The sequence below is a fragment of the Budorcas taxicolor genome, chromosome 1 (assembly GCF_023091745.1).
Source record: "Budorcas taxicolor isolate Tak-1 chromosome 1, Takin1.1, whole genome shotgun sequence".
In the NCBI taxonomy this organism is placed as follows: Eukaryota; Metazoa; Chordata; class Mammalia; order Artiodactyla; family Bovidae; genus Budorcas; species Budorcas taxicolor.
Window position 1 is genome coordinate 11013093 of NC_068910.1, and position 12276 is coordinate 11025368.

At 38.6% G+C, this 12276-nt stretch overlaps 1 protein-coding gene across 1 annotated transcript in view; it reads left to right on the top strand.

Annotated features, from left to right (window-relative positions):
• The window catches only part of DOCK3 (dedicator of cytokinesis 3), a 285077-nt gene that overhangs the window by 134971 nt on the left and 137830 nt on the right, over positions 1-12276 (top strand). Inside the window, exons 8-9 of the mRNA XM_052637625.1 lie at positions 1443-1484; positions 2136-2290. Of these exons, the coding sequence (XP_052493585.1) occupies positions 1443-1484; positions 2136-2290 (197 nt within the window). The remainder of the gene's footprint in view (positions 1-1442; positions 1485-2135; positions 2291-12276) is intronic.

Below are 12276 nucleotides of genomic sequence, written 5' to 3' on the forward strand. Positions count from 1 at the left end.
GCATTCTGTGTGCTGACTTCCCCAGCTGGTGGAGACCTGTTTTAATTATACTTAATATGTATCATGGGAACATGTATTCCCATGGATGAACATTAATAGTCGATAATAATTAGCTACTATAGCTAATAATGCACATGAATATTTAATAACTACTACAGCTAGTTAGGTGCACTTAATGTTTAATTGTACTTCAGTTTTATTCAGGGTTAAATATATTTGGTAAAAGAACAAAACCATTCTAATCAGCAGCCGTTCTTCTTACCCATGTGATATGAAACAGTCCACCTAAGCAGTGCTGCCTCTGGGGGCCAGAAGGAAGCAGGATAGAAACTCTCATTGCTGAGTCTGCCAAGACCAAGGACCTGAAGAATGGCGAACCCACCATTCTTCCTGGAATTCAGGGTTTACTTCTGAATGTGACAGACTTTTCTGTAATAGCTAATTATCAAGAACACTACCAATAATAATAATACTAACTGACCATAACAGTGATCAGCCATTTACAGTGTGTACTGTGCAAGACCCTGTGAGGTTCAGCACAAAAAGTCATCCTCACTGTACAGGTGAGGAAAGTGTGAGTCAGGATTTAACCAGCAGCTCTGACTCTTGCACTTAGGTCCCTAACTGCTGTGTCATGCTGCTTCCCATTGTGTCATTTGAACCTCACAGTAACCTTGTGAGGAAGACAGTAAAAGCTTTTATTTCATTTTTATAGCCGAGGGGAATGTCCCTTGGAGAGCATAAGCAATTTGTCTGAAGTTTCACAAGCAAGTGCCTGTAGCTGGGATTGGAATCTGCTTCTGCTGACTTTAGCCAGCCCCAGAGGAGCAGCATGAAGAGATGTTTGGAAAGGAGCCACCTGGGGTTAAAGGCTCTGCCTGCTCCAGTGGACAGCCCAAGGAAGCTGCGTCACATAGTGCAGGGCGTGGTACAGTGTGTGGAGAGGACAGTAGTGAAGCAGAACTCCAGTATCAAGCACCCTTTTGTGACTTTGCTGATACTCTAAGCTAGAAAGGCCTGGGTTTGAATCTAGACTTGCCACCTTCTTGCTGTGTGGAATCTTCAGCATCTCACTTCCTTGTACTAAGCCTTAGTTGCCTCTGTCAAATACAAACAACATTTGTCTAACAAGGTTATTATAATGAAATGAGATCATATATGTAAAATATGCTTAGCATATAGAAGGTGCTTTAAAAAGATAGTTGCTGTATGACTCAGGAAACTCAAACAGGGGCTCATGACAATCTAGAAGGGTGGGATGGGGAGGTAGATGGGAGGGAGGTTCGGGAGGGAGGGGACATGGGTGTACCTATGGCTGATTCTTGTTGATGTTTGACAGAAAACAACAAAATTCTGTAAAGCAATTATTCTTCAATTAAAAAGTTAAAATGGCAACAAAAGTTAGTTTCTTTCCCAGTTGATCTTTTTCTTTCTTTCCATAGCATTTATCTAGCCGGCAGAGTGTACAGCAAAGCACATCTCAGGTAAGCAACTTAAGACAGGCCTCCCAGTCTTTTCCCTAATTCTTTCTTTTAAGCAGTTATAAAATAGGTATGCATCAGGAAATTATTGACTTCTTTTTTTTTTTTTTTTTTAACCACTGACTGCTTTATTGTGACCTAAGGAACTCTGATCTCCTAGCAAACTTGGCTAGTCTCCACTCCTCTGTGCAAATTTACACAAGTACAATTGAAATGAAATAGACAGAGACACTAAAATGAATCAGTCTGAGAAAATAAAAATGGTATTTAGAACAGTAACTATTACTATCTAACAGTGTAAACCAAGTCCAGCAGGATCGTGACAGCATCTCCAAGAAGTGACTTTGAAAATGGTTCTCTGGAGAATTTAGATGTATGTGGCCTGGTGGAGATTTTGAGTTCACTCATCAACTGGAATTACTGTTCCCATATCTCCTTCACTCTGTTTACTTTTCCCAGCTATGTATTTGCCTACCTCAAACCAAGCACATTAACACAACACCTGCTAGTAGCAGAGATAACACCTCTAATCTCTCGCTCTCTTACATGATCCCCTTCAGCAGTATGAGGAGAGTTAGTCATTTCATTTTCATATCATTTAGGGTCAATATGATAACTAAAATAGAAGTCACTGTCTTTTGCCTTCCTCGTTAGGTGGATACAGTGCGCCCACGTCATGGGGAAAGCTGTCGGATACCAGTACCACATCACTTCTTCCTCAGTCTGAAGAGTCTCACCTACAACACCATTGGGGAAGATACTGATGTCTTCTTTTCCTTATATGATATGAGAGAAGGCAAGCAGATCAGGTAAAAGTTGCTAGAAGCTCTCGCGAGGTTGAGACTGTATTCAAATGGTATGTCCTGGATCATGGGCATCTCTAGACTTCAGAGAAGACAGATGCACAGAGGAGGGAAAACAAGGTGAAGTAACCTACTCTTATTTGGCTGAGGGTTTTCCTTCACATCCCAGTTTTCCCTGAATTCACAAGGGGCCTCTTTTGTATCCTGTGCCTATTTCCCCCTCAGTCTTGGCCACCACCAGCTCAGGGAAAGAAGAGGATGCATCTGTCTATTCAGTGCCAGAGAAAACACAAAGGAGAAACATAGAACAAAGCAAATTCAGCACAGAGACCCTGCTCTTGAATGCAGGAACCCTTGGACTCTACTTTGCTGCTTGTGTGAGAGAGGGTTCCCAAGGAAATAGGCTAATGTGGTTCTGTCTGAGGGTAGCCCCAGCCCTCATTTTCAGTCTTGCCCTGTAAGAGGAAGAGCATCTTCTGGACAAAAGGAAAAGTTGTACTGACTCCATCATTCCTTTTTGCCTTGGGTTGGAGGAGAAGCCACATAAAGAGGCTGACGGGCAATAGACCATGTGTCTTGACAGAGCAGTGAGGCCCTTAAGCATGAGCCACTGTGGCATTGCTTTTCCCCTTGAAAGGTAGGGAGAAGTCAAGGCGATACTAGGCTTCTCTTCCTCTTCAGTTCAGCAAGGCTCTGATGGGGTGAGAAGACCTTTGTGGGAAGCCCCAGCTTTTCTTTGTGGTTATATTCTAGGTAGAACAGAGAGAAAATAAATCTTGGGATACTTCTGTATTTGTTGGGAACTTTCTGTGATAAGACTACTTTATGGGTGGTTGTTGTTGTTTTACTTAAGATTTGAAAACAGCTGTTTTACTTTTCCAATTGCGTGCTATACATTTGAGAAAGTTTAAAATGGAAGTTATAACAGAGTACAGAGAAAGCAGTTAATTTGTATGTTCCATGGTACCTCTAATCTTGACTATCCTGCCCTGCCTGCCTCCTTCCAAAGCCCTGTGCTTCACTTTGACATGGGAGTAAAATGATGCACTTACTGATGAGAGCATGTGGAGCCTTGTCACCAGTGGCTCCCAGCATGTGTCCCAGTAGATTCTGACTGCCCTTATTTTCCCACTATACCAGAGGTTTGTAAACTGTATTATTTATATTTGTGTATGGAAGAATCCTTTCTTCAAGCTAATTTCTATAAGGAAGTCCAATAAATGAAACAGATAAAATAGAACTACTCAGTTGTCAAAAGGGAAAGTAATAGGAATCTTACAGTGTCCATGCCCCTATCTAGTCAGTACCCTGTGAAACCACTGAAAGTCCAAGGGTGACAGTTTGAAAACCAGAGCACAGTATTTGTCATCTTTGAGTGCCAGGGACTATGTCTTCTCTCTCCATGACCCTAGCACCACGCACAGTGCCTGTGCCTGGTACTTTTTTTATAAATTGGATTTACTGTACAGAGAAGACTCACACCCAGTCGAGGCACCCCATTGCTCTGGTTTGTAATTCACATAGAATCATCAGTCCATGTAGTTGTTTTATCTTTGGAATTATTGTTTATGATAGTCTCAAGAAACAGCAGAACATTTTAAAAGAAGAAATATTAAAAAATGTTTTATTAGAGTTTCTGGAATTGTTTGGTCATTTAAAATCCCTATATATTAGAGAACTATACCACCTTGAGATTCACATAATAAAACTGTAAGATTCTTTGTTGAAAATATACACTTTTTAAGTTTTAAGAGTGAACTATTAAGTAGATTTTAGACCTAGGTTTAATCAGTAAACACTCTTCTTTCCATTAGGATTTGTGTAGTACGTAAGGTCTTAAAATTTTTAGGTCATTGAGCTGGTATTATCAGATAATTCTGCTCTCATTATGATTAGCTGTCAAATTGATAGCATGTTACTTTTCTCGGAGCAGTTGTCAGAAGTTTCAAGAGATTAGGGAGATATATTACATCAGATGTACCAGGAATTGGTACAGAGCAATTGATTTGTTTTTTTCTCCTCAAGATGACTCCTTGAGTGACTGTTTTTCCCCTCAGATATTTCTAGTCTCGTCTCCGGTCGCACGGTGCCAGTGTTCAGGAGTGCCAGAACACTCTCCACTGTGTGCCAAAGAGTACAGGAGATATTAGCTGAACTAAAGACCCGCTATTCCTCTCCTCTAAGTCTCCTTGCTGATTTCCCAGGCAGATCTGGAGGGGCTAAAGTGAGTGACAGATTGCCAGCCCGCAGCATGCATTTTGATACATGGTGGCTGATGAGTATTGGATAGTCTGCTGTAGGTCAGAAGCAGCAGCTGGCAGGGCCTTGGTAGCTCTATTTTTCATTCCATTTCATCATTCCAGCATCATAAATATTTAGCCTTGAAATCTAAATCTCTAATTAAGACCTGTCCCCTGAGCTTCAGGTCCTCATTTCCTTTTTCCTACCAGACATATGCCCTTGGGTGTGCTTCAGACATCCATCATCATTCCTAAACTGCGTTCATTTTCTTTTCCTCACATATCTACTTTCTCCTTAAATCAAGCAAAAGGCATTTGCTCAGAGATCCATGTCAGAAACTTAGGGAGCCTCTTAGGCTCCTCCATCTCTATCTCCTTTCTGTCCCTTCTCGATTAATCACTGTATCCTCTTAACATCTGTCTCCTAATGCCAGTCAAATCACTGCCCTAGCTTTATCCTTGCTGTCACCCCAGATCCTTCACGTTTCTCCCCAATATAGACTCCCTGAATCTGTCTTCCTTCCCTAAGTTATCCTCCACACCACTACCGTACTTCTTTTTTAAAAATGAAAACTGTTCATGTCAGCTCCCACTTAGCCTTAAAAACCCTTGTTACTTAGCATGGTGTAAAAGACCCAGCATAATGTAATTCTGCCTATTTCTCTCACCTTATCTCTTGATGACTTATTTGGCTTTTTCTAAACATGCCTTGCTCTTTCATACCTCTCTACCTTTGTTGGCTTGGTAAGCTCCTGTTCATTGTTTACAACTCAACTTTATGAAACCTCCCTCATTCTATTTATGACTAGAATCAGTCCTGGGGCTTCCTTGTGCACGTGATGTCATCCTGCACCTAACTTTCTCCCGTTTCTAATTATACAAATGCATATAGATTTCCTCCACTGGAATGGGAGCTTCCTTGTATGTCTTCTGTTCCATTTTCTCCCTAGTGCCAAGCACAGAACTTTGAAAATTGAAGTGTTAAATAGTTATTGAATGAATGAATGAATAAGTCCATCTATCAAATAAGTAGCAATAAATCTTCTGTGAATCTAAGAAATTTTCATGTAATTGAACAGTTTAGCAAGCATTTACTGAGGCTTTCTTGTTTGTGGGCCCCTGCAATAAACATGGGCCCCCCCATGGATGGAGGAGCCTGGTGGGCTGCAGTCCATGGAGTCGCGAAGAGTCGGACATGACTGAGCGACTTCACTTTGACTTTTCACTTTCATGCGTTGGAGAAGGAAATGGCAACCCGCTCCAGTATTCTTGCCTAGAGAATCCCAGGGATGGGGGAGCCTGGTGGGCTGCCGTCTATGGGGTCGCACAGAGTCAGACTGAAGCAACTTAGCAGCAGCAGCAGCAATACCTGCTGAGGATTTAGAGGAAGAAAAAGAAATGTCCCTGCTGCTAAACAGGTCTGAACAAGGCATTACAGAATTCCTGAAAGATGTAAAACATGTTATTTCCAATTTTAAGTACCAAACAAGCTGAGTGGAAAAGTAAGATGGGCAGATATCTTATTGACATGTGGTAAGACTTTAAGCACAAGAAGAAGCCAGGGAAAAAGAAACAAAAAAATAGAACCTATTAAGAGAGAAGTTTTTATAGAACTTCTCAAGCTGAAAAAAAATGAGAAGTCCTATCCAAACCCTGGTTGGTTTATATATTTTTTCTAATTAACTATATTTTAGACTGATTTATATTTATGATTAAATTGTATGGTTTGGTAAAGAAATACAGCCAGCTTTGCAATGATATACTGGGAGAGATGGCTTTTTCTTTCATGGTGAGCTAGGTCAGTTGTCACCAGGGTTTTGAATTCAACATTTGAAGAACGATTTTTTTTAAAAAAGGAAAAGAAGTCAGGGAAGAAATGGTTCTTTGAGAGACTGAGAAGACCTCAAGGGTTCTTGGAGAAAATGAAAGTAGTTGAAAAAGAGTGACCAGTATACAGATAAGGTATTAACTCATTTGTTCAACTGATATTTATTAAGCATCTGCCAATTATTGTTTTAGATGCTAGGTACACTGGGATGGGCAAGAGAAATCTGCTTGTCTTCCTGGAGCTTATGAACTAGTAGAGAGATTAACTCTTTTTAGTAGAGAGACTGTTGAACATATGGTCACATGAATACGTACAAAGTTTAAAAATTGTCATAAATGCTATAAAGGAAAATCATGCATGGTGCTGTGAAACTTCATGTATATTGGAGTGCAGGGAAGGAAGCCTTTATGGCATTCAAACTAAGCCTTAATGTTTGAGTAAAGAAAAAAAGAGTAGATAATGTGATCTAGGCAGAAGAAGGTTTAGATGCAGTGAAGAACTTCGTACATTCAGAGAACTGAGAGGCAGTCATCCCTGGTATACAGTGAGTGAGAAAAGGAAAGGACATCATAAGAAAAGATAATCAGGGACCAGATGATGCAGGGCCTTAAGCCATAGAAAGATTTTGCATTTTATTGTAAGTTCAAGAAGAGAAGATACTTAAACATAAGAAGCAGCAAAACTTGAGTTAAAAATAATAAAAATATTAATGCATATATACAGGAAATTGGAAGAGGCGATTAGAGCTAAGAAAAAGTTGATGTTGACAAACTCCAGGTCTTGAATCTGTTTCTTTACCCTTCTTTGTTCTTCTTTGTTTCTTCAAGAAAGAAAGAGCTCAGTAAATAATTAGGAAATAAGTGCTAGATTTAAGATAAAATAGGTCAAAAATAGCCCTGAAAACCCTGTAGACTAATTTAGACTTCAAGCATTAGACAACCATTCTGATTCCTTGAGTGGGTAACTGCCATGTTGAATGTGGTGGTTTGGGATTATTCCAGAGGCAATGTAGAGGTTAAACTGGAAAATGATTGAGATGAGTTGGAAGCTATTGTCGATATGAGTTGATAAGGCCTCAGGATAAGGGGACTAATAGTAAGATTAGAGAAGAAAGAGCATCTTGCCGTGTAAGATCTGGTCCCAGCCTCATCACCTCTATAATTTAATTTCCTATCATTCCCCCTTGATCACTCTACACGTAGTTTAATTTCCTATTATTCCCCCCCTTGACCACTCTACTTTACAATGACCTTCTTGCTGTGCCCTAAAACACAACACATGTTCCTGCCTTAGGGCCTTTCTTTGCACCTGCTCTTTTCTGGATAGCCTCATGGTACTTACATCCTGACTTGCTTCAGGTTTTTACTCAAATGTCACCCTTTCAGGCTTTTCCCGGCTACCTTATCTAGAACTGAAAACATCGTGAACATCATCTCCCACATACACATGCTTATTCTCAATCCCCTCCTTGTTTTATATTTTACCCAAGCATGTATTACCATCTGGTATACTGAATAGTTTATGTTTACCATTTTTATTGTGTGTGTCTTGTCTCTAGGCTGTAAGCACCATGAAAGCAGAGGGTTTTTTTTTTTTTTTTGAAAATTTTCTTTATTTTTTAAATTGAAGTATAATTAATTTACAACATTGTTTGTTTCATGTGTACAGCAAAGTGATTTAGTGAAACACACATGTATTTATCTGAATATCCACACATGCACACTTATATTCTTTTTCAAATTCTTTTTCATTATAGGTTATTATAAGGTATTGAGTATAGTTCCTGTGCTATATAGTAGGTCACTGTTATTTATATATTTTATATGAGAACAGATTTGTTAATCTTATTCACAAGCAGATCCCTTGAACCTAGGAGAATATTGGTCTTTGGTAGGTACTCAGTACTTACTTGTTGAATGAATGGTCAACTAAGTGCAGCAACAAACTTAGTTATTACTCTTATCTCTTTTCTTTCTCTTTTTAAAACATATAACTCAATGGTTTTTTTACCTTGGGGACAAACACAGTGGTACTATAATTGTTAAGTTCAGCCAAGTGAAAGAAATGATGAGTTCAGTTTGGGCTGTGTTAAGTTTGAAGTGATAGCTGTGCAAACCACAGGCCATGTAGTGGGGGCATCTTGGATGCAGGCAAGGTGTCACAGATGAAGATAATAATTTTTATAGAAGTAGTTCCTGTGTGCAGAAAGAAAGCTATCTAAGGCTATCTAAAACATGGGATATTTCAGTCATTAAGAAAAACATTTTATGCACCTGACATGCAATGTGCTGTCAGGTAATGTAGAGTTCTTTAAGATTGGGAAGAAGTGCCAGTGAAGGAGAAAAAACAATTGAACACAACTGAAGGTATCACACTTCTTTGTTTCAAAGCATATTACAAAGCTACGGTCATCAAAACAGTGTGGTGCATGCGTGTGTGCTCAGTCATATCCAGCTCTTTGCAGTCCCATGGACTGTAGCCTGCCAGGCTTCTCTGTCCATGGGATTCTCCAGGGCAAGAGTACTGCAAAGGGTTGCCATGCCCTCCTGTAGGGGGCATGTGTCTCTTACATCTTCTGCATTGCCAGGCAGATTCTTTTCCACTAGTGCCTCCTGAGATACTCATGTTATCAGTGCATTGTTTACAGCAGTTAAGGTATGGAAACAATGCAAATGCCTGTCAGTAGGTGAATGGATAGAAAGATGTGTTCTTTATCCACAATGGAATATTGTTCAGCCACAAGAATGGAGACTATGGCATTTTCAACAGTATGGATGAAATGAGCGTATTATGCTAAGCAAGTTAAATAAGACAGAGTAAGTATTATATCTCTTATAAGTGGAATCTAAAAATGTCAAACCTGTGAAAAAACAGAGAGTAAAATAATGGTTACCAGGAGATGGCAGAGCAGGGATCGGGGATAAGATTGATGGTGTTTAAAGGTATGAACTTGTATCGAGTAGTAAGTAAGCCATAGAGAATTAAACATAATATAATTAATGAAAGACAGTAATACTGCACTATAAAGATGTAATGTGATAAATATTACTTCAGTGGTAATCAAATTAATTTACAGTACATGTGTATCAAAGTAACACTGTATACTTTAAGTTTATAAAATGTATTGGGTCAAATTTATCTAATTTTTTTAAAAGATAAAATTTGGGGAGGATGTGGAAAAAAAAGAACTCTTGTACACTGTTGGTAATGTAAACTGATACAATCACTATGTAAAACAGTATGAAGATTCCTCAAAAAATAGAAAATAGATCTCTCATATGATCCAGTGATCCCACTTTTGAGAGTATATCCAAAGGAATTGCAATCAGCATCTCAGAGAGATAGCTACACTCCTGTATTCATTGCAGCAATATTTACATCAGCCAAACAAGGAAGCAACTTCAGTGTCTATCAGTGAATGAATGGATAAGTCAAATGTAGTATTTACATAAAATGGATATTGTTTACCCTTTAAAAAGAGAGGAACCCTGCTATTTGCAGCAAAATGGATGAACTTGGAGGATATTGTGCTTCATGAAATAAGCCAGACATAGAAGGACAAATACTATATGATACCACTTAATGAGAATTCTAAAATAGTTAAATTCAAAGAAAGAGAGAGTGAAATAGTGGTTTCTGGAGACAGAGGGAAATGAGAGGTATCAGTGAAGGGATACAAAATTTCAGTTATACAAGGTGAATAAATTCTAGAGATCTATACATCATGTTACATACAGTTAGCAATACTGTATTGCACACTTAATTTGCTAAGAGTTTATATCTGTAGTTTATTCTTATCTCACACTACAAATATAAAATAATAATAAATAGAATGTGAAGAAACTTACAGAGATGATATATTTATGATATGTTCATGGCTTACATTGTGATGATGGGTTCACAGGTATATATCTACAAACTACAGTCATTAAAACAGTGTGGTGTGTTAAAACAGCTTTTATTTGTCAATCCTACCTCAATAAAGGAATTTAGAAAAAGAGAAATGTGGGGAGAAGTGAATTTTCCTAGCAAGTGTTAAACACCTTATATAAATGCAAGACTTACTAAAATGTGTAGTATTTTCTATGTCATCGCATAACCAGTATGACTAACATCATGTGGATTTGACTCACGTATACTCTGAAGCAGAATTTTCTAAGATAATCAGTGATCACATTATAGGCAAATAAGATTGTCTTTTTTTGTAATTAAAAAAAAAAGCAGAAGACATTGCTTTACTCTCCTATTTTTTTTAAGTTTATTTTTTTCTTTTACATGGCTTTTATTTTATTTATTTTTTTTACTTTATTTTGCTTTACAATACTGTATTGGTTTTGCCATACGTTGACATGAGTCAGCCATGGGTGTACATGAGTTCCCAATCCTGAACCCCCCTCCCACCTCCCACCCCATATCATCTCTCTGGATCATCCCCGTGCACCAGCCCCAAGCATCCTGTATCCTGTATCGAACACAGACTGGTGATTGATTTCTTACATGATAGTATACATGTTTCAATGCCATTCTCCCAAATCATCCCACCCTCTCCCTCTCCCACAGAGTCTAAAAGTCCGTCCTACACGTCTGTGTCTCTTTTGCTGTCTTGCATAGAGGGTTATCATTACCATCTTTCTAAATTCCATATATATGTGTTAGTATACTGTATTGGTGTTTTTCTTTCTGGCTTACTTCACTCTGTATAATCGGCTCCAGTTTCATCCACCTCATTAGAACTGATTCAAATGTATTCTTTTTAATGGCTGAGTAATACTCCATTGTATATATGTACCACAGCTTTCTTATCCATTCATCTGCTGATGGACATCTAGGTTGTTTCCATGTCCTGGCTATTATAAACAGTGCTGCGATGAATATTGGGGTACACATGTCTCTCTCAATTCTGGTTTCCTCAGTGTGTATGCCTAGCAGTGGGATTGCTGGGTCATAAGGCAGTTCTATTTGCAATTTTTCAACTAATCTCAAAAATATACAAGCAACTTATGCAGCTCAAGTCCAGAAAAATAAATGACCCAATCAAAAAATGGGCCAAAGAACTAAACAGACCTTTCTCCAAAGAAGACATATGGATGGCTAACAAACACATGAAAAGATGCTCAACATCACTCATTATCAGAGAAATGCAAATCAAAACAACAATGAGGTACCATTTCACACCAGTCAGAACGGAAGCGATCCAAAGGTCTACAAGCAATAAATGCTGGAGAGGGTGTGGAGAAAAGGAAACCCTCTTACACTGTTGGTGGGAATGCAAACTAGTACAGCCACCGTGGAGAACAGAGAGGAGATTCCTGTTCTTTTTTTAATGACATTTATCACCTTCTGCATTCTACATGATTTAGTCATTTGTTGTGTTTATTACTTATTGTCTGTTTCCTCAGTTTGTCTTTTCTGAGCAGAGAGATGTTTTTTGTTCACTAAGGTACTCAAGTGCCTAGAGCAGTGCTTGTCACATAGTAAGTGCTCAATAAGTGTTTGTTGAATAAATGAGGGTAACCATCCAGAATGCTGAAAGGAGATGAAAAGTGTGAAGGACATATTAAGGGCCATGGAGAATACAATGAGAGAGGGTAATAAACATCTAATTAGAGAATCATAGACAAAGAGAAAAGGAAAAAAAAGAGAGAGAAGATATACTCCAAGAGATTATGGCTGATAATTTTTCATCACTGATGAGGAAGATACAAATATAAGGCTGTGTATTTCCTTCATCCCCGTGAGATTCCTTTTTGAGACCAGTGTACTCTTTGGCAATTATCAGAGGATGAAGAAGCCAAGGTTATTAAATAGAACTTGTCCTCATCTCCACCACTTCATTCAATGGTAAATTTACAGTGTCCAGTTTGGGCCACAATGCTGTATTCTTAACAAATACAATGTAAGTTGGAAAAAGACATGAAGTCCAC